General features: G+C 60.3%; 2 protein-coding genes across 4 annotated transcripts; both read right to left on the bottom strand.

Moving 5' to 3' along the window:
• Positions 1-2,113: 2,113 nt before the first annotated feature.
• LOC110467587 (DNA polymerase alpha subunit B) lies at positions 2,114-11,103 on the bottom strand. 2 transcript variants are annotated; one of them, XM_085563475.1, is made up of 18 exons: positions 10,934-11,102; positions 9,752-9,879; positions 9,571-9,656; positions 9,305-9,359; positions 9,119-9,225; positions 8,572-8,759; positions 8,136-8,224; positions 7,849-8,004; positions 7,489-7,551; positions 7,358-7,400; positions 6,659-6,777; positions 6,146-6,184; positions 5,963-6,036; positions 5,752-5,860; positions 5,129-5,235; positions 4,793-4,852; positions 4,554-4,680; positions 2,114-3,784 (listed from the first exon to the last, which is right to left on the bottom strand). In XM_085563475.1, the coding sequence occupies exons 1-18, from the start codon at positions 11,037-11,039 to the stop codon at positions 2,906-2,908; spliced, it is 2,535 nt and encodes an 844-aa protein (XP_085419601.1). In that variant the 5' UTR covers positions 11,040-11,102; the 3' UTR covers positions 2,114-2,905. The 2 variants fall into 2 exon arrangements, with proteins under 2 accessions (XP_085419601.1, XP_085419600.1); XM_085563474.1 differs by having other exon boundaries at positions 7,489-8,004; positions 10,934-11,103.
• A 1,164-nt stretch (positions 11,104-12,267) lies between these two features.
• On the bottom strand, positions 12,268-21,037 carry LOC110478839 (calpain-1 catalytic subunit). Of its 2 annotated transcripts, XM_077789621.2 has the most exons (23): positions 20,761-20,975; positions 20,307-20,432; positions 17,983-18,250; positions 17,832-17,901; positions 17,628-17,746; positions 17,059-17,192; positions 16,816-16,984; positions 16,651-16,734; positions 16,492-16,577; positions 16,345-16,419; positions 16,106-16,266; positions 15,857-16,035; positions 15,751-15,762; positions 15,430-15,641; positions 15,317-15,356; positions 15,174-15,239; positions 14,584-14,641; positions 14,433-14,497; positions 14,288-14,356; positions 13,722-13,800; positions 13,529-13,645; positions 12,761-12,819; positions 12,268-12,624 (listed from the first exon to the last, which is right to left on the bottom strand). In XM_077789621.2, exons 3-23 carry the CDS (start codon positions 18,247-18,249, stop codon positions 12,598-12,600), a joined length of 2,148 nt encoding a protein of 715 aa, XP_077645747.1. In that variant the 5' UTR covers position 18,250; positions 20,307-20,432; positions 20,761-20,975; the 3' UTR covers positions 12,268-12,597. The 2 variants fall into 2 exon arrangements, with proteins under 2 accessions (XP_077645747.1, XP_085419639.1); XM_085563513.1 differs by lacking the exon at positions 15,751-15,762 and having other exon boundaries at positions 15,430-15,662; positions 20,761-21,037.
• Between the last annotated feature and the right edge of the window lie 693 nt (positions 21,038-21,730).

Genomic DNA, 21,730 nt, shown 5'->3' with positions numbered 1-21,730 from the left:
GGGCTGTTCCGGGGATCCAGGGGCCGTTCCGGGGATCCAGGGGCTGTTCCAGTGGCTATTCTATGGATCCAGGAGCTGTTCCATGGATCCAGGAGTTATTCCAGGGATCCAGGAGCCGTTCCGGGGATCCAGGAGCCGTTCCAGGGATCCAGGGGCCGTTCCAGGGATCCAGGGGCCGTTCCGGGGATCCAGGGGCTGTTCCAGTGGCTATTCCATGGATCCAGGAGCTGTTCCAGGGATCCAGGGGCCGTTCCAGGGATCCAGGGGCTGTTCCGGGAGCTATTCCATGGATCCAGGAGCTATTCCAGGGATCCAGGAGCCGTTCCAGGGATCCAGGAGCCGTTCCAGGGATCCAGGAGCCGTTCCAGGGATCCAGGGGCCGTTCCAGGGATCCAGGGGCTGTTCCAGGGATCCAGGGGCTATTCCAGGGATCCAGGGGCTGTTCCAGGGATCCAGGGGCCGTTCCAGGGATCCAGGGGCCGTTCCGCGGCCGTTCCGCTGCTCTAAGCCGGGAGCAGGCGGAGCCGGGGAGCTCCAATTAAGCGCTGGTTTAATTAAGCCGGGAAGCGGGGAGGAGGTGGGGGAGGGATCCGCTCCTTTTTCCTGATCCAAGGAAGGAATCGCCGCTTTCCCTTTAAATCCGGGACGCGACAGCGCCGCGGACGCGGCCGGGGGCAGGAGGGGCTGCGCCCGCGCTCCCCGCAGCATCCCGGGAATCCGAGCGGATCCTTCCCCCCTTCCTTCCCTTCCCTTCCCTTCCCTTCCTTCCTTCCCTTCCCTTCCCTTCCCTTCCGTTCCCTTCCCTTCCCTTCCCTTCCCTTCCCTTCCCTCCCCTCCCTTCCTTCCCTTCCCCTCCCTTCCCTTCCCCTCCCTTCCCTTCCCTTCCCTTCCCTTCCCTTCCCTTCCCTTCCCTTCCCTTCCCTTCCCTTCCCTTCCCTTCCCTTCCCTTCCCTTCCCTTCCCTTCCCTCCCCTTCCCCTCCCCTCCCTTCCCTTCCCTCCCCTCCCTCCCTTCCCTTCCCCTCCCTTCCCTTCCCTTCCCTTCCCTTCCCTCCCCTTCCCCTCCCCTCCCTTCCCTTCCCTCCCCTCCCTCCCTTCCCTTCCCCTCCCTTCCCTTCCCTTCCCTTCCCTTCCCTTCCCTTCCCTTCCCTTCCCTTCCCTTCCCTTCCCTTCCCTTCCCTTCCCTCCCCTTCCCCTCCCTTCCCCTCCCCTCCCTTCCCTCCCCTCCCTCCCTTCCCTTCCCTTCCCTTCCCTCCCCTCCCCTCCCCTCCCCTTCCCTTCCCTTCCCTTCCCTTCCCTTTTCCCGAATTCCCGGCGGTGTCACCTGCGGACCTCGGGATTGGGATCGGGGCCGGGATTTGGGATCAGGATTCGGGATCGGGGCCGGGATTTGGGATCAGGATTTGGGATCGGGGCCGGGATTTGGGATCAGGATTTGGGATCGGGATCGGGATTTGGGATCAGGATTCGGGATCGGGGCCGGGATTTGGGATCAGGATTTGGGATCGGGGCCGGGATTTGGGATCAGGATTCGGGATCGGGATTTGGGATCAGGATTCGGGATCGGGATTTGGGATCAGGATTCGGGATCGGGGCCGGGATTTGGGATCAGGATTTGGGATCAGGATTTGGGATCGGGGCCGGGATTTGGGATCAGGATTCGGGATCAGGGGCCGGGATTTGGGATCAGGATTCGGGATCGGTCCCGGCGCGGCCGCTCCCGAGCGGATCCCAGGCCCCCATCCCGGCCTCGATTCCCTTCCCGGGAATTCCCGGAGCTCCCTCGGCCTCTCCTCTGGGAAGGAGCCCCGAAAATAAATCTGGAAAAACCCCAGCGGGACCGGCTCCCTCCCAAAACCCTCGGAATTCCCGAATTAAATCCCGAATTAGGGATGGATCGTACGGTGGGGGCTCTGTGGGGGGGAAGAGTCGAAATTCCCCAAATCCCCCCAGGACCCGGCTCTGGCTCTTCCTGCTGCTGTTTTAACCAAAATCGGAGTTTTTCCAAGGGAAACCGAGGCAGGGGGAGGAGAACCCAAGGGGAAACCTGGGAGGGAATGGGATTCTGCTCCCCTCCCCTCAGGTGCAAAAAAAACCCGAAAATAAAGCTGGAAATGAGAGGAAAGTAAGATTTTATGGATGTTGGAAAAACTGTATTTGATTTGGGGTGAGAAGTGCTGGAATTGGGCAAAGAGCAGAGGAGGAACCGGGAGGTGACCTTGGCACTTCCCAACTGCTCCATGCAGATATTTAGGGAGAAAAAGGAGATTTTTGGGAAAATTCCGGCCACACGGCAGAGTTGTGAGTTTCCCTTCCCAGCCCCAATTTTCTCTGGTTTTCCCCCAAAATCCACCCCTTGGATTTATCTTTTCCCATAGGAAATGACACCGGGACAGGCAGAAACTTTAATTAATTTTCACCTTCATCATCATCATCATCATCATCATCATCTATTTGGGGCAAAAATTTTGGGAAAAGGGTCAAAGCCAGACCCGCAGCTGTTTTTTCCTGGGAAGCAGCAGGAAGCAGCGCCAGGATTCCACAATTAATTGGTTCTGGACTAATTAAACTCCAAGTTCCCTAATGAGGTCACCGAAGGCAAAGGGTGACGCCAGGACAGGGAGGATCCCACGCCCGGATTCCGCTTCCCAAATTCTGTTTTACTGGAGGTGAATCCTGAATCCTCCTGGGGAAATCCTCCACGTGCCAAACGGTTCTGGGGCTTTTAAACCGGAATTCCAGCAGTTTTAACTGTAATTCCAGGAGTTTTAACCAGAATTCCCAGAGTTTTAACCAGAATTCCAGGAGTTTTAACCAGAATTCCCAGAGTTTTAACCAGAATTCCAGGAGTTTTGACCCCAATTCCTTCCCCTGCAGCCCTGGGTGGGAACGGGCAGAGCTGGGAGCTCAAATCCTCACGACCTGGGCGGCCACGCAGGGGCTGCTCCGGGGGGCGTCCCTGGGAATGTCCCTGGGAATGTCCCTGGGAATGTCCCTGGGAATGTCCCCGGCATTCTCTGCAGGATTGTCCCCGGTTCTGTCCCCATCCCTGTCCCCGGTTCTGTCCTCGTTTCTGTCCCTGGTTTTGTCCCCGTTGTTGTCCCCATTTCTGTCCCCAGTTTTGTCCCCATCCCTGTCCATGTTTCTGTCCCCATCCCTCTTCCCGTCGCTGTCCCCAGTTCTGTCCCCAGTTCTGTCCCCGTTTCTGTCCCCGGTTTTGTCCCCATCCCTGTCCCCTGTTCTGTCCTCGTTTCTGTCCCTGGTTTTGTCCCCATCCCTGTCCCCGTCCCTGTCCCCGTCGCTGTCCCCAGTTCTGTCCCCATTTCTGTCCCCGGTTTTGTCCCCATCCCTGTCCCCATCCCTGTCCTCGTTTCTGTCCCCGGTTTTGTCCCCATCCCTGTCCCCTGTTCTGTCCTCGTTTCTGTCCCTGGTTTTGTCCCCAGTTCTGTCCCTGTTGTTGTCCCCAGTTCTGTCCCCATTTCTGTCCCCGGTTTTGTCCCCATCCCTGTCCCCATCCCTGTCCCCATCCCTGTCCCCGTTTCTGTCCCCGGTTTTGTCCCTATTTCTGTCCCCATCCCTGTCCCCGGTTTTGTCCCCGTTGTCCCCAGTTTTGTCCCCGGTTTTGTCCCTATTTCTGTCCCCATCCCTGTCCCCGTTGCTGTCCCCATCCCTGTCCCCGTTTCTGTCCCCTGGCCGCTCTCTCCGCAGCAGCAGCCGCCCGTAGGTGCCCCCGGCCTGGCCCTTGGTCAAGCGCCCGGGGTTGATGCAGACACAGCCCAGGACGTCCTGCGGGGGACACGGACACGGATGGGGACACGGACACGGACACGGATGGGGACACGGACACGGATGGGGACACGGACACGGACGGGGACACGGACACGGACGGGGACACGGACACGGATGGGGACACGGACACGGATGGGGACACGGACACGGACACGGATGGGGACACGGACACGGACGGGGACACGGACACGGACACGGATGGGGACACGGACACGGACGGGGACACGGACACGGACGGGGACACGGACAGAGGACAGGGGACACGGACGGGGACACGGACACGGACAGGGATGGGGACATGGACAGGGATGGGGACAGGGATGGGGACACGGACACGGACAGGGACACGGACAGGGACAGAGGACAGGGATGGGGACATGGACAGGGAACAGGGACAGGGACAGCGGACAGGGACAGGGATGGGGACAGGGATGGGGACATGGACACGGATGGGGACACGGACAGGGACAGAGGACAGGGGACAGGGACAGGCAATGGGGGACAAGGATGGGGACAGGGACAAGGACATGGGACAGGGATGGGGACAGGGATAAGGGACAAGGATTGGGACACGGACAAGGATGGGGGAACAGGACAGGGAACAGGGACGGGGATGGGGACAGGGACAGGAGAGGGATGGGACAGGGACAGGGACAAGATTGGGGACATGGACAGGGGACACGGACAGGGGACAGGGACAGGCACAGGGGACAGGGACAGGGACAAGGACAGGGGACGGGCACAGGGACAGGGCTGGATTCCTGACCTTGACGAAGAAGCGCAGCTCGGACGGCGTCACCAGGACGTCGGGGGTCACCGGCAGCGCCGCGAACGCCGCCAGCGCCTCGAAGTCCACGTTGAGCTCCTCGGAGGGCGGGTACAGGGGGTAGAAACTGCAGGGGGGGTTTTGGGGAGAAAAAAGGGGGTTTTGGGGAGGACGGAGGAGTTTTTGGGAAGGCAGAGGGGGTTTTTGGGGAGGAAAGAGGGTTTTTGGGAGGTCCTCACCTGCGCTGGGTCAGGATGTGCCGCAGGATCCGCGTGAAGCGGTCGGAGACGCCGGAGGAGCTGTGGGAGAAAGGGGAGGGAAATGGGTGAGAAAAGGGAGGAAACAGGAAAAAAAGGATGGGGAAAAAGGGGAAAATGGGAAAGGAAAACAGGGGGAAAGAGGGGATTGGGGGGGGAAGGGAAGAGAGAAAAGGCAGAGGAGAAAAGGGGAAAAAATGGGGAAAAAATGGGGAAAATGCTAAAAAATTGGGGGAAAGATTAAAGAAAGGAAGGGGAAAGGTTAAACAAAAAGGAGAAAAGGTCCAAAAAAGGGGGAAAAGGTTAAAAAAGAGGCACCTGCTGATCTCCTCAGCCCCCATGTGGAAGAGGAGGTCGGTGGAGGTGAGGCCGAAGATGACGCCGTCGATGTCCAGGGTGCAGGGCTCGGGCACCAGGAGCACGCGCTGGACACACGGACACGGGGCTGGACACACGGACACCCCAAACCCAGCCAGGACACCCCAAACCCAGCCAGGACACCCCAAACCCAGCCCAGAATGCCCCAAACCTCCTAAAATGCTCAAACCCCACCCTGGAATGCCCCAAATCTGCCCTGGAATGCCCCAAATTGGCCCTAAATCACCTCAAAACTGCCCCAATCCCACCAAGTTTCCCTTAAACCCCCAAAATGTTCCCCAAAATCCCCAGGGCCGAGCTAGATTTTCTGCAGGAACGTCAGATCTGCTCCTGAGGGACAAAGAATCATTAAATGAAGTAATTTGAACCCAAAAAGGGCTGGGAGGGGCGTTGGGAGCTCTGGAATTCCAATCCCAAATCCTTTGTCCCCCTGGAAGCTGCAGCAGCAGCAGCAGAAAAAGGGGAATTTCAGCCCAAATCCCAGCTGGGGTTTGCCAGGAGGGGTGGGGAGCTGCTGGGAATGGATTTTTTGGGGGGGAAAAGCGGAATTTTGGGGCAGGTACCGCTTTGTCCTCCTTGGGCAGGTTGGGGAAGGAGAAGGGCGGCTGCGGATACACGAAGTCGTGGGACACGTCCCGGAGCGAGGGCACCAGCACCAGCTGGGAGCCAGCACTGCGGGAGGGAAAAAGGAGAGAATTTTGGGGTGAAAAGCAGCACTTTTGGGGAAAAAGAGCCCCGTGGGGATGGGGAATTTGGGGCTGTTTCCGTGGCCACCTCCTGGTGCCCTCGATGATGGTCCCGAGGCAGAGGCGGAACACGTCGGAGAAGGGGCTCAGGAGCTGGCAGCTCTGAATTGGGGGAAAACAGCGGGATTGGCACAATTCCCCTGATTTTGGGGATCTGCTGCTGCCCCAGATCCGCAGGGATTGAGGGGGTTTTGGGGGGACCCCTCCTCACCTCCACCTGCTCGTGCTTGGCGTCCAGGAACGGCCCAAACTGCGGAGAAATGGGGAAAAGCAGCAAAGAGTCACTTCAAATCACCGCCCAGAAAGGATAATTTTTAATAATTCTCATCGATGAACCCCAATTTTAGCCCACACCCCTAAAATTTTAGGACAAAATGAGACCAAAAAGTGGAAATTGCTGAAACGGATGCATTGTGCCCAGGCAGGGAATCAGGATTTGACTCCGAGGGCAGCATTTGCTCTTAAAATTGAGCTTTTCTGTCACTTTGGGGTGAAAAATGGGGATTTTGGGGATTGCTGGGTGAAAAGTGAGGGGTTTTGGGCACTCCCAGGGTGAAAAATGGGTGTTTTGGGGCTCAGAGATGGGATTTTATTGTGAATTTTCCAGGGTTTGGAGCCTCCCAAGCGTCTCGAGGCTGCGGGGTTGGGGTGAGGGGTGCAGGATTGGGTTAATAACGATGGAGGTAATTAAATATTCATGGTTAATGAGGTTAATTGTCCTCACCAGGATACAAACGTCGGGGCGGTCACGGGCCACAACCTCCAGGAGGTCACTGAGGGGCTCGAAGGTGATGCTGTCCGAGGGCGTGAAGGGGCCACAGGCCACCAGCACCATCCTCTGCTCTGGGGAAAAAAGAGGGTTTTGGGGAAAAAAACGGAGTTTTTGGGAGAAAAAATGGGATTATTTTTGAGAAAAAAGGGGTTTTTGGGGAGAAAAAATGGGTTTTTTGGGGAGAAAAAAGGGGGTTTTAGGGAGAAAAAAGGAGTTTTTTAGGAGAAAGGGTTTTTTTGGGGAGAAAAGGGGGTTTAGGAGAAAAGGGGGACGTTTAGGAATGAACAGGGATGGAAAATGGGGCGGTTTGGAGACAAAAAGGAGGGTTTGGGAGATGGAAATGGGAATGTGGGGAGGAAAAAAGGAGGGATGAGGAGAAAAAGTGGCTTGGGGAGAATAAAAAAGGGGGATTTAGGGACAAAAAAGGAGATTTGGGATCCCAAAATGGGGGTTTGGGGATGAAAAATGAGTTTGAGAGGGGAAAAAAGAGGGATTTGGGGGTAATAAAGGGAGTTTTGGGGACAGAAAGGGAGACTGGGGAAGGAAAAGGGGGAGATGGAGAATCCAAAGGGCACTTTGGGGGAAAAAAAAGGGGATTTGGGGACAAAAAATGAGGATTTGGGGACAAAAAGTGAAGGCCCCAGGGCTCACCTGCCATCGGCTCCGTGGGGGTGTGGAAGGGCAGAGGGACCCCCTGTGGGAAACCAGGAGGGTCCAGAAATGCCCCAATCCCACCCCAAATGTCCCAATCCCACCCCAAATCCCCCCGGGAGTGGGGTCACCTCGTAGAGCTTGGTCACCACCATCCTCCTGCCCGTGCTGTTGGTGCCTTCCAGGGCCACCACCTGTGGGACACCGGGATTGGGGGAAAACCGCGGGAAATCGGGAAAAAGCGTGGGAACCAAGGAAAAGGATGGGAACTGGGGGAAAATGTGGCAGGGATTGGGGAAAAGGGGCAGGGATTGGGGAAAAGGGCAGGAATTGAGGAAAAAGGGGCAGGAATTGGGGAAAAGGGCAGGAACTGGGAAAAAGGGCAGGGATTGGGGAAAAAAAGACAGGAAAGGGGGAAAGAAGCAAGAATGAAGGAAAAGGAGCAGGAATTGGGGAGGGCAGGGAGGGAAGGGGGATCCCCAAAGCCGCACCTGTCCCGGGAACAGGGAATATTCCAGAAGCTCCGAGAGGTCCAGAGGGACCTCGGCTCCCCCCGAGTGCTCCCGGTCCCCCACCAGCAGCACGGATTTGGTGTTGAGCTTCCCGTTCCCGTCACAGCCGATCTGCCCCAGCACCGTCACCGGCTCCTAGGGACCCGAACGGGGGGTTAACCCCAAACGGGGGGATTAACCCAAAACGGGGGGGTTTCACCCCAAAATGGGGGGGTTTCACCCCAAAATGAGGGGGTTTCACCCCATAACAGGGGCTGGGGTCTCACCTGAGCCGGGAGCACAGCGGAGCTGAAGCTGTCCAGGCCGTGGTGCCTCTGCAGGACCTCCCCGAGCTCCTCCACCCGCCCGGCCAGCGCTGGGAGGGGACCCCGGTGTCACAAACACCCCCTGACCCCAACAGGGTGACCACGATGTCACCAACACCCCCTGACCCCAACAGGGTGACCCCGATATCACCAACACCCCCTGACCCCACCAAGGTGACCCTGGTGTCACAAACACCCCCTGACCCCACCAGGGTGACCCCGGTGTCACAAACACCCCCTGACCCCACCAAGGTGACCCCGATGTCACCAACACCCCCTGACCCCAACAGGGTGACCCTGGTGTCACCAACACCCCCTGACCCCTGACCCTGACCCCACCAAGGTGACCCCGATGTCGCCAACACCCCCCGACCCCACCCCGGGGTGCCGGTGCCACCTTCCCGCACGTCCAGCGCCTTCTGGAACATGCTCTTGTAGGGTTTGCTGAGGCTCTGCTCGGGGTGGCCGAAGATGGTGACGCCGCAGCCGCCGCGGCCGCGCCAGGCCAGGCCCTGGCCGGAGCCGAGCGAGGCCACGACCTCGCCCCGGCCCCCACGGGACGAGTATTTCTGGGAGGGGGTGACACTGTGGGGACACGAAAAACAGGGCTGGTTCAGGCCTGCGCTTGTCCCACCCTGAAACTCGGTGAGGTTTTGGGTTAATCTCCTGTTCTGAGCACGAAATGATAAATTGGAGCTTAGAGGGATGAATTCCCTGATCTGTGAGCAGGGCGTTTTAACAGGTTAACGAGGTTTAAACACAAGTGTTTGTAACTTTAAAGACTTTGTGATTGCAAGGAGGTCAGTGGGAATTTAACCATGCCCCCCCCTAAATTTACAGAGCTTCAAAAGGCTCCATCTTCCATAATGGTGTGATTTTAAGGGGAAGGAAGGAAGAAAAGAGGGAAAAGGGATTCAGGGAAGCCCCCCAGGCCCCTCACCCACCTCGGGGAGAAGCTGCTGGGGGAGAAGAGCCCGTAGGGGCTGCGGGACGGCGCCGCTCGCTTGGGCCGCGGCGTCTCCGGGGTGGAGTTGCTGCGTTTCTGGGAGCCCTGCAGGGAACAGGCGCAGCAAAAGGACATTCCCAGGCTGCTCTGGAGGCAAGCCCCGCGGCTTTGGGGCGGTGCCCACCTTGGACGGGGTGGTGTAGGCGTCCAGCAGCTCGTCCTCCTGCTCCTCGTCGAGGCTGGTGCGCGTTAAGGGGCACCAACGCTGCAGGTTTGGGGTGAAACCCCCCCCAGGAGCCCCAAATCCAAGAATTCCTCCCATTCCCAGCCCCCTGCGGGGGATCTGTGACAGCTCACGGCACCCCACTTTCTGCCAGACCCCCCCCAAAGGGCTCGGGATCTCCGGGGAATGTCGGGATGTCCTCGGGATCACCTCGGGATGAGGGATACAGCTCCTGGAGCGAGTGGATGTCGTGGAGGAGCCCGCGGCGCTCGTCCCGCCCGCGCCGGCCGCGGCTGCCGCGCTTGGCCAGCACCTGGGGCGGCAGGACAGGGTTGGGGGGATGGCGAGTGCTCCCCGCCATCCCGGGGGCTCTGGGGAAACCAGGAGCTGGGAACTGGGGACCCCCACCTCGTGCTCGAAGGCGTCCAGGCCCTCGGGGGTGAGCTGCAGGTCCAGGTCTTTGCTGGTGACGAAGGCCAGCAGCTCGTTGGCCAAGGCCACCGGGTCCAGCCTGTGGCTCAGGCACAGCTCCACCACTGCGGGGACAGAGGGGTCCCAAATCCCAGCCAGACCCCCCCAGAAAACGTTTGGGTACCTCCGAATCACCCCCTCAAGCCTTTGTGCCCCCCAAAACCCCCCACAACAGCCCTCGGTGACCCACATAAACCAAATAATCCCTCACAGCTCCCCCCACACCCCCAGACCCCCAAACTCCCCCTCAGCGCACCCCCAAACCTCCTGACAGACCCCAACTCCCCTCACAGCCCCTCTGACACCCCCAAACCTCCAGACAGACCCCAACACCCCTCACAGCCCCTCTGACACCCCCAAACCTCCAGACAGACCCCAACACCCCTCACAGCCCCTCTGACACCCCCAAACCTCCTGACAGACCCCAACACCCCTCACAGCCCCTCTGACACCCCCAAACCTCCTCTGACAGACCCCCACTCCCCTCACAGCCCTTCTGACACCCCCAAACCTCCAGACAGACCCCAACACCCCTCACAGCCCCTCTGACACCCCCAAACCTCCTCTGACAGCCCCCCACTCCCCTCACAGCCCCTCTGACACCCCCAAACCTCCAGACAGACCCCCACTGCCCTCACAGCTCCCCCCAAACCCCCAAACCTCCAGACAGACCCCAACTCCCCTCTGACACCCCCAAACCTCCTGACAGACCCCAACACCCCTCACAGCCCCTCTGACACCCCCAAACCTCCAGACAGACCCCAACATCCCTCACAGCCCTTCTGACACCCCCAAACCTCCAGACAGACCCCCACTCCCCTCACAGCCCCTCTGACACCCCCAAACCTCCTCTGACAGCCCCCCACTCCCCTCTGACACCCCCAAACCTCCTCTGACAGCCCCCCACTCCCCTCTGACACCCCCAGACCTCCTGACAGCCCCCAACACCCCTCACAGCTCCCCCCACACCCCCAAACCTCCTCTGACAGACCCCCACTCCCCTCACAGCCCCTCTTACACCCCCAATCTCCTCTGACAGGCCCCCAACACCCCCTTCCTCCTTCCCAAGTCCCCCCATCTCCTCCTCCCCCCAGGCCGCGCCCCTCCCGTAGCCCTCACGCTTGTCGGGCACTTCCTCGCCGTCGCAGCGCAGCTCGAAGAGCCGCAGCTCCCTCAGCACCGCCTCGGCCGTCACCGGCTCCGGGCCCCGCTCCGGCTCCGCCATGGCCGCGCTCGAACCGCGCGGGCGCCGCTCCGTGAGGGGAGGGCGCGGCCACACCAAATAAGGAGAAAAGGGCGTGGCCACGGCGAGGAAAGGGGCGTGCCCATTCATAATTAGACGGAACGGACCAATAGGAGCGCGATGGGCGGGAAAGGGGCGTGGCCAGGTGCTGCCCATTGGGGTGGGAGGGGAAAAGGGCGGGAGGGAAAAAGGGCGGGAAAGTTCGCGCCCTCAGAGCGCCGAGGGGGCGGGGCTGAGGCGGCTCTGAGGGAACCCGGGGCGCGACCGGGCCTGATGAGTGGTGGATATAATTCACGCTATTTCTAGTGTGATATTCAATATTTGTTGGAGTATACACGTGTTATGTGCGGTAGATACAATTTGCGTCATTTTTAGTATGATATATGTGATATTGAACATTTGTTGGAGTATACACGTTTGTATTAGGAGTCCCCCACACCCTTCCAGGCAAAACCTGGTGTGTGTTGAAACACAATTTACAAGCAAAAGGATGTGGCTCGGCCAGGAGATGGGACATGTCTGCATGATCATCACATAAACTACCAGAGATGGAAATCCTCGGGCAGATCCATGTGAATGCAGCGTTCCCATAAATTTCATCAAGGGATTCACCAACTCCGGACACTGAATTGTTCCTCCTCATCACCAAAACAGAAAATCTTATTAACCTATGGACTCTGAATGGAAGAAAAGACCGATTGCTGAAATCCTGGCCTCAGGTGGAATTTTCCCTATAAAAACCGCTCGTGCCAGGCTGGAGGTGTGGGCATAGAGAAAACCTCTGCTGAGGCTGACTCCTTGTTGCACACCCAGGGTCGATTCCCGGGCTCGGCTCTGGGTTTTTTTCCGTGGCTGGCTAGACAGAATTTGACCGCTAATAAAACTATTTTTATTTTTAATTTGGCTGAATAAATTTTAATTTCTAACATGGCCATGGGTGGTACCGGGTCTGGGGGTCCTGCTCAGGGTCACACCTGCCCCAGGAATTCTGCCCCGGGTCCGGGGTCCCCTCATCCCCTCCGAGCCTCGTCCCAGGAGTCACGAGCAGATTTTAAGTCACAAGCACCAAAACATCTCAAAACCACATGAATATAACCCCAAATATATGATCTGTAACCCCAAGGCAACCCCTAAACCTGTTATTTTGCAGCACTTTGAAATGCCCTCATCCCCCACCTTGAGAGGAAAAAAGAACTGCCAGAAAAAGGAGTTTTGACTTAAATAACATTTTTTTTCTTTGGTTTTTACCTCATTTTTAATTTATACAATAAAAAAATCACTTTATGGCACCCAGGGGCAGCAGATCCCTGAAGCGAATGGCGACGGCCGGGACTCCGTCAGCAAAGAGGCACCAAAATCCGGAGGATTTGCCCCAAAAGGGCAAGCGTGAGGTGAGGGACGGATGGGGGGCTTCGGCAAAGCTCGGTGGGGGTCCTGTGTGACCCCCACCCCACCCCCTCATCCAGCCTTTTCTGCTGAAAAAAGCCAAAAAAAGGGAAAAAACCGGCGCGGGGTGGTGGAAGGCACTTGGAGAGTCTGGTCAGGCGAACATGGTGAGCTGGAGCCACTGGGGAGGAGGAGGAGGAGGGTGAGGGAGGAAGGGGAGCAGGAGAGGGGGAAGGAAGCGTGGGAAAAGCAGGAGAAGGAGGGAGAGGAGGAGGGTGAGGAAGGGCAGGAGGAAGGCCTCGAGCTGCCCCCGGTACCTGCAGCAGGTCGAAGGTGACGACGCCGTCCTTGTCCACGTCCATGGCCTGGAAAAACCCTGAGGGGAGGGAAAGGCATTGGGATCTGGGGGGGGGTTCCATTCCTGAGGGAAAAGCGTGGTTGGGAAGGATCATTTGGGATCTGGGAGGGATTGAGTGGGATCATTTGGGATGGGGTAAGAGGGATCAGTTGGGATCATTGGGGATCGGAGTGGGAGGGATGGTTTGGGATCATGGGGGATCACTCAGGACTGAGGGAAGAATGATTTGGGATGGTTTGGGACAGTTTGGGATGGTCTGGGACGCTTTGGGGTGCTTTGGGATCACTCAGGACTGTGGGAGGGAATGGTTTGGGATGGTCTGGGATGCTTTGGGACACTTTGGAATCACTGAGAACTGTGGGAAGGATGGTTTGAGATCACTCAGGACTGTGGGAGGGATGGTTTGGGATCACTCAGGACTGTGGGAGGGATGGTTTGGGATCACTCAGGACTGTGGGAGGGATGGTTTGGGGTGGTTTGGGATCACTCAGGACTGTGGGAGGGATGGTTTGGGATGGTTTGGGATCACTCAGGACTGTGGGAGGGATGGTTTGGGATGGTTTGGGATCACTCAGGACTGTGGGAGGGATGGTTTGGGATGGTTTGGGATCACTCAGGACTGTGGGAGGGATGGTTTGGGATCACTCAGGACTGTGGGAGGGATGGTTTGGGACGCTCTGGGACGCTCTGGGGTCATTGGGGTGCTCGGGGGTCACGGGGCTCTCACGGAACATGGTCTCCAGGCGCACGAGGCAGCAGACGAAGCTGTCGAAGTCCAGGGCCAGGTCGGGCTCGGCGTAGCGGGTGATGAGCAGCTCGTGCAGCCTCTTGCTCAGCCGGTAGCCTGGGCCAGGGTACAGCCCGGGGGTCACCCGGGGGTCCCGGGGCAGGGGAGGGTCCCGGGGGTCCCTGGGGGTCACCTGCAGCCTCCAGCGCCAGGCGCAGCTCGTAGGCACTGATGGAGCCTGACTTGTCCAGGTCAAACTTGCGGAAGATGCTCTGGCAGGAACAGCCCCCCAAGGGGCAGGGGTCACCCAAAACACCCCAAAATCCCCCCCAAAAGAACAGAGGTCACCCAAAACACCCCCATGTGCCCCAAAATTCTCCCCTCAAAGGAGCAGGGGTCACCCAAAACACCTCCCTGTACCCCAAAATCCCCCCCAAGTGGAGACCACCCACAAAAAAAGATGCCAAAACCTTCACCGCACACCCCAGCACCCTCAAAAAAGTAGGGAAAAGAGTGTGAGGGGGGGGTCTCAAATCAGGAGGGAGACCCCAAATTGCCCAGAAGCGAGGAGAGCCCCCAGACCCACCAGGAACAGGAGAGCCCCCAGACCCACCAGGAGAATCTGCAGACCCCCCAGGAGCCGGGAGAGCCCCCAGACCCACCAGGAACAGGAGAGCCCCCAGACCCACCAGGAGCCGGGAGAGCCCCCAGACCCACCAGGAGATCCCCCAGACCCACCAGGAGAGCCCCCAGACCCACCAGGTAGTTGCGGATCCGGTTCCAGAGGACGTTGAACTCCACCAGGCCCAGTTTCCCGTTCCCGTCTTTCTGGGGGAGGGGGGTTAAGGAAAGGGGGGCTCCAGGGGTCCCCCCAGAGCCCCCCCGGCCCACAGGCACAGGATACGTCCATCAGGTTCACCATGCTGCGGCAGGACTCGATGCTGAAGCCCTTGGTGCGCAGGTCTTTGTCTGCCATGGGGAATTTCGGGGGTTAACGAGGGTTGGGGTGTTAATGAGGGACAGGGTGTTAATTGGGGGAAGGAATCCCGGCTCACGTTTGGCGATGATGCGGTTGAGGATGGTCTGCAGCTCGGTGACGCTGATCTCCAGGTCCTGGGGAGGGGACAGGGGGCGGCCCCGGTGTCACTGCCGAGCAATGACGTCACGGCCGAGCAGTGACGTCACGGCCGAGCAGTGATGTCATCGGCAACCAGTGATGTCATCGGTAACCAGTGATGTCACGGCCGAGCAGTGACGTCATCGGTAACCAGTGATGTCACGGCCGAGCAGTGACGTCACCACCAACCACTGACATCACTGCCAAACAAGGACGTCGTAGCCAACCATTGACGTCATGGCCAACCAATAACATAATCTACAACCAATGATGTCACTGCCAACCAAAAACGTCATGGCCAACAAATGATGTAATAGCCAACCAATGATGGAATTGCCAGCCAATTATGGAATTGCCAACCAATTATGGAATTGCCAACCAATTATGGAATTGCCAACCAATGATGGAATTGCCAACCAACTACACCATCACCAACGACGATGCCATCGCTACCCAACGACATCACGGCCAACCAGCCATGGAATTGCCAACCAGTGACATCGCCACCAGCCCTCACCGCTCCCTTACCGGCCCCGCCAGCTGCCTGAAGAGCTGCTTGAAGTTCTCATCGATTTCGCTCTCGCCCAGCACTTTCTGGGGGGAAAAGCGGAGGTTTTGGTAACCGCCCCGCCCCGGCGCCCCGCCGGCCCGTCCCCGCGGCCCCGGCTGACCTCGTCCGGCAGCGTGGCCTGGATCTTGTCGTCCATCTCCCTGCGGACAGACACAGCGCGGGCTGAGCGCGGGCGCGGCGCGGGCTGGCCGGCGCTGCCGCAGCGACGCTTACTCGGTGCCGGCTCTCTTCTCGGAGAAGACGCGGAGCACGAAGTCGCCCTCCTTGTTGGGCTCGAAGGTGGAGGGCACCACGATGTACTCGCCGGGCGGCAGCCGGAAGCGCGTGCTCACCTCGCGCAGGTTGATGAACTGCTCGGAGCGCGCGCGCGAGGCGTTGGCCAGGAAGAACTCCCGCTTCAGGTGCACGCCCGACCTCCCCACGTACTGCGGGCACCGGGGGAAACGCTCCAGAGCCGCCCCAAAAACACCCGCGGGGGCGGCCTGCCCCGACCGGCGCCGCGCCGGACCGGCGCCGCCGGCGCGTGGCACCCACCTCGGGAGGGACCTGCGGAGAGACGGGACACCGGGCACCGCGGTCGGTGACAGCTGACACCAGGCAACCACAGCTGGCCCTGACTGAGCCCAGCTGGCCCCGCTACCTCATAGACAGCGAAGCCAATGGTCTCCATGTCCTTGCCGTAGCGGCGCTCGCGGCGCCGGTGCTTCTGCATCAGCGCCAGCAGGAAGCTGCAGCCCGGCTCCCGCCCGCCGTCCTCGTCCCGGTCATCGTCCACCTCCTCCAGCTGGATCTTGAACTGGGGGTTGATCCAGAACGTGGCTGCAAAGGGGGCACAGGGGGCTCAGCGGGCGCCCGGCCCGGCGGGCCCGGGGCCGGCCCCGGCGCGTACCGGGGTAGTTGCGGCAGCCGCCGGCGGTGCTGCCGCGCCGCCACGTCCCGTCGTAGAGCCGCGTGTTCCACTTGCGGAACTTGCGGGACTGCAGCGCGTCCGGGGTGAGGTTGCAGATCTCCAGGCGGGTGAATTCCCGCAGGAAATCCCGGAAGGACATCCTGCAGGAAGAGTTTGTTTGCCCTCATTTCGGGGCTCGAAAGGGCCGGGAAAAGGGGTTTGAGTTGAACTTCTCCTACCAGAATTCCCCATCCTCCATCTTGACCATGAGCTGCTGGCGCAGCGCTGGCTCCACCGCGTGCCACTCGGCCGAGCTGCGGGGACAGCGGGGTCAGCGGGGCGCTGGCTCATTAGCGCTAATGAGCTCGGCGCTAACGAAGCCTCACCCGTCGCTCCAGGCGCCCGTCCACTCCACCTCTCCCCAGGGATTGCGCATCCGGATCAGCTCCAGGGCCTGCCCGCGGTACGGGATCTGCCGACGGCGCCGTCAGGGCTCCACCACCCAAAATCCACCCTTTTTCCCCCAAACCGCCGTCCGCCCTCACCTGCTTGGCGCCAGTCACCGAGTAGGCGTGGCCCTTCACCAGCTTCTTGAAGGTCACCGCCTCCATGTCGAAGGCGCTGGTTATCTGCAGGGAGCCAGCGCAGCGTTAGGCAGGGAGCGCCCCAAATCCCGCCGGTTTTGCCCCGAAACGCCGGGGGTGACTCACGTCGATGGAGCAGCCGAGCAGGGAGCCGCGCTCCAGCGCCTTGAGGATGATCTGGTAGAGGTCGGCCGGGGGCCGGCGCAGGTCGAACCACTCGGTGACGCCGCCCGTGAAGTCCTCGAAGCCCTCGGAGGTGCTGCCGCCCGACAGCGCCTCGTAGCAGCCGTTCACCCTGCGCGGCAGCCGGGGTGGTTTTTGGGGGGTTCTGCCCCAAAAAGGGGCGCGGGGAGCGGGGAGGGGCCGTACTTGGCATAGGCCTTTTCCAGCAGCGCGCTCCAGAACTCGGAGCCCTCGGCCGAGTGCACGAAGAGCAGCTTCCCGTCCTTGGTGGGCAGGAAATCGTCCACCACCACGTCCAGCCACTCGCCAAACTGCCAGATCTGGGGGCACAAGGAGGAGGGAGCCCCCTGCTTCATCCAGGGAAGGAGATTTTGGGGGGAAAACGCCCAGTTTGGGGTCCCACAAGGCAGCGGGGAAGTGGAGTTGCCATCATGGAAGTGGACACGAGGAACTGGGTGGGGAAAGGACACAAAGTACTGGGGGACCCTCCCAAAATTAGGGGTGTGACCAGAATGGTGGAGGTAATCCTCAAAACGCTGGGGGGTCACCCCAAATTTGCAGAGTGGAGCCCCAAAACTGTGGGAATTCCCCTCGAAATAGTCAAGGGGAGGCCTAAAAAGGTGAAGGAAGCCCTAAAATGGCGTGGGAACCTCAGAATGACAAGAGGAGACCTGAAGTGATGGTGGGAGCCCCCAAAACGTTGGGATTTGCACTCAGAACGGCAGAAGGGAGCCCCGAGCCCGGGCTTTGCTGACCTGGAAGTGGAAGATGCCGGCGTAGCCCTGCTGGAAGCTCTGCCCGTGCGGCACCACGCGGTGCAGGAGGGTCTCGTTGAGCGTCAGCGAGGCGATGGCCGCCAGCAGCCAACAGTCACCTGGACAGAGCCAAAAACGCCAAACCGTTGGCCGAGCCGCCCCCCAAACCGCCCAGAGCCGGGGCGGAGAGCGAGGATCCCTCACCCAGCGCTCCCTGGCAGATGTCGGTGCGCGTGGCGCCGTCCACGATGAACTGCGGGCGCGGGCACAGCTCCTGCGGGAAAGCCGAAATCAGGGAATGCTCCCGCGCTCCCACGCGACTTTTCGGGGGGCGCGGGGACGGAGCCGGGCTCACCGTGGGCCTCTTCCACTGCACGCCGCGCGTTTTGGAGGAGCCGGGGCCCAGCTCGCGGAAGCCGAGGGAGGCGGCGGCCGGGGGGAAGGAGGGGTCCCGGAACAGGGTCCCGGAGCGCCGGCACTCCTCGGCCAGCTGCCCGAAATCCTGGCCCAGGTAGCGCACGGCGTTGTCGTGCCGGCCCAGCCCCAGCTCCTTGGCCCGCTGCCGCCGCACCTGCGCCGAGACGCCGGTGCAGAACACCGGCACCACGGGCGGCTCCGCCATCCTGAGGGACCGCAGGGGCAAAAAACGGGGCTGAGACGGGCGGTCTGCACGGGGACGGGGAGGTTGGGGTTTTTGGGGGGGGGATTTGGGGTTTTGGGTGTGGAACAGGAAAAACACACTCGGGATTCAGGGAAAAACAGGGCTGAGATGGGCGGTCTGCATGGGGACGGGGAGGTTGGGGTTTTTGGGGGGGGATTTGGGGTTTTGGGTGTGGAACAGGAAACACACACTCGGGATTCAGGGAAAAATGGGGATGAGACGGGCGGTCTGCATGGGGAGGGCGGTTTGGGGGGATTTGGGGTTTTTTGGGGGGGGATTTGGGGTTTTGGGGGGGTGAAACAGGAAAAGTGTGCTCGGGATTTGGGGAAAAACGGGGCTGAGATGGGCGGTCTGCATGGGGAGGGGGAGTTTGGGGTTTTTGGGAGGGATTTGGGGGGGATTTGGGGTTTTGGGTGTAGAACAGGAAAAACACACTCGGGATTCAGGGAAAAATGGGGATGAGACGGGCGGTCTGCATGGGGAGGGGGAGTTTGGAGATTTTGGGGGGGGGATTTGGGAGAGATTTGGGGTTTTGGGTATGGAACAGGAAAACCACACTCGGGATTCAGGGAAAAACGGGGGTGAGACGGGCGGTCTGCACGGGGACGGGGAGTTTGGGGTTTTTGGGGGGGGGATTTGGGGTTTTGGGTGTAGAACAGGAAAACCACACTCGGGATTCAGGGAAAAATGGGGATGAGACAGGTGCTCTGCATGGGGAGGGCGGTTTGGGGGGGATTTGGGGTTTTTTGGGGGGGGATTTGGGGTTTTGGTGGGTGAAACAGGAAAAGTGTGCTCGAGATTCAGGGAAAAACGGGGCTGAGACGGGCGGTCTGCACGGGGAGGGGGAGTTTGGGGTTTTTGGGGGGGGGATTTGGGGTTTTGGGTGTAGAACAGGAAAAACACACTCAGGATTCAGGGAAAAATGGGGCTGAGACGGGCAGTCTGCATGGGGAGGGGGAGTTTGGGGTTTTTGGGAGAGATTTGGGGGGGATTTGGGGTATTTGGGGGGATTTGGGCTTTTGGGTGTGGAACAGGAAAAACACACTCGGGATTCAGGGAAAAACGGGGATGAGACAGGTGGTCTGCATGGGGAGGGCGGTTTGGGGGGGATTTGGGGTTTTTTGGGGGGGGATTTGGGGGAGATTTGGGGTTTTGGGGGGTGAAACAGGAAAAGCGTGCTCGGGATTTGGGGAAAAACAAGGGTGAGACGGGTGGTCTGCAAGGGAAGGGGGACTTTGGGGTTTTTGGGGGGGATTTGGGGCTTTTGGGGGTGAAAACAGGAAAAAAATCTGGATTCAGGGAAAAACGGCGGTGAGATGGGTGGTCTGCATGGGGATGGGGGGGTTTGGGGTTTTTTGGGGGAGAATTTGGGGGTTTTGGGGAGGAATTTGGAATTTTCCCCCAGATTTGAAGTCCTGCCCGTGTTGTGTGGGAGGAAATTGGGGCGATTTTGGTGAGTTGAGAGCGATGCTGTTCTGGGGGAAAAAGCGAGAATTCCAGGGGCAGGGAAGGTCACACAGATCCCAAATCCTGGGGTTTCACCCCAAAATGGCCCTGTCAGAGTGAACTCCTGACATTCCCCACACGGGATAGCCCCAAAGCTGAGGAAATGGGGAAAGTGCCCCAAACTGGTCGTGCAGGTTGAGGTGTGGCCAGGGGCCCAACCCCAAGGGCCTTCCTCAAGCCCTGAGGGAGGTTCGTTAAGCTTTGGGGTGGTTAATTAAGCACTAGGCATGTTAATTAAATGCTAATCAGAGCCACCGAGGAACGACAGAGCCGTGACAGGGGTGGGGGCACAGCAGTCCCCCTCCCAAAATGAGGCTAAACTCGGGGTTTTCTGTCTCCCCAAGGGTCAGGGACACCCCAAACTCAGGGATTGTGCCCCAAAAATGCACAAATCAACCCCAAAATGGAGGTGAGGGGGAGTCCAACCCACCCTCCTGCCCAGGGGTCCCCCCAGTTCCCTGTGTCCCCCCTCCCTGACAGCGCCAGGTCCCCCTGCCCCCCTGCCCACGTACGTTTTTGGGGTGAAGTTCACAGAAACAGCCTCTTTTCACCCCGTTTCGGGGGCCTGGAGCCCCGGCAGGTGCCGCGGGGCGAGGGCCGGGCCCGGCTGCAGCTCCGCTGCCACTTCTGCCCCGGCGCTGGGGAGGAAGCACCGGAAAAGAACCAAAACCCCAAGTGCAAACCAGCACAGCTCCAGCCAAAGCAGCAACAACCCCCGTTCCCCCTGCCGAGGCGGCTCCGACACCCCAAAATCCCCTTTTTTGGCAAAAGCACGGCTCGGGGGGCGGGGTGCGGGAGCCCCCAGAGCTCGCAGCCCGTTCCCGGCTGCGGGCAGGGACGGGAGCAGTGCCGGGGGCGGTTTTTGCCCGTTCCGGCGGGTTTTTGCCCCGTTCCGGAGTTGTGTAAGCGGGTCCGGAGGCGCTCCCGCTGTGTCACCGGCCGTCCCCGCCCGGGCCCGCTCCGTACCTCTCTGCCGGCGGGGGCGGCGCTCCCGGTCTCGCCGCTGTTTTGGGGGAGCAAACGGGGCAAAAGCGAATTTGTCACCCCAAACTTCCTGGAGCGGCAAGGCGAGGCCGCCCCCACCCCGAGACTCCTCCCTGCGCCGCTCCCTCCCCCCGCGGGGAGCGGCTCTGGGGGAACCGGGGTGGGTTTGGGGAAAATCCTGCGGGAATTTCACCGCATTGGAGCGGGGAGGGGCGGGGTGGGCTGGGCACGGCGGGGGCACTGGGGGTGGGCAGGGGATGGACACTGGGGGGTGGGACACTGGGGGTGGGCAGGGGATGGACACTGGGGGGATGGACAGGGATGGACACTGGGGGGATGGACACTGGGACACGCAGGGATGGACACTGGGGGGATGGACAGGGATGGACACTGGGGGTGGGCAGGGGGATGGACACTGGGGGGTGGGACACGCAGGGATGGACACTGGGGGGGTGGACACTGGGGGGGTGGACAGGGATGGACACTGGGGGGTGGGACACGCAGGGATGGACACTGGGGGTGGGCAGGGATGGACACTGGGGGGATGGACACTGGGACACGCAGGGATGGACACTGGGGGGTGGGACACGCAGGGATGGACACTGGGGGGATGTGTGGAGTTGCAGGGATGGACACTGGGGGGATGGACACTGGGGGGTGGACAGGGATGGACACTGGGGGGGTGGACAGGGATGGACACTGGGGGTGGACAAGGATGGACACTGGGGGGACACTGGGACACTCAGGGATGGACAGAGATGGACACTGGAGGGGATGGACAGGGTGGGACACGCAGGGATGGACACTGGAGGGATGGGCAGGGATGGACACAGGAGGGGTGGACAGGGATGGACACTGGGACACGCAGGGATGGACAGAGATGGACACTGGAGGGGATGGACAGGGTGGGACACTGGGGGGATGGACACTGGGGGGATGGACAGGGATGGAC

Source organism: Lonchura striata, chromosome 31, assembly GCF_050655825.1.
Source record: "Lonchura striata isolate lonStrDom1 chromosome 31, ASM5065582v1, whole genome shotgun sequence".
Classification (NCBI taxonomy): Eukaryota; Metazoa; Chordata; class Aves; order Passeriformes; family Estrildidae; genus Lonchura; species Lonchura striata.
Note: the sequence above shows the minus strand (reverse complement) of the source record. Positions and strands in the feature narration are given on the sequence as shown.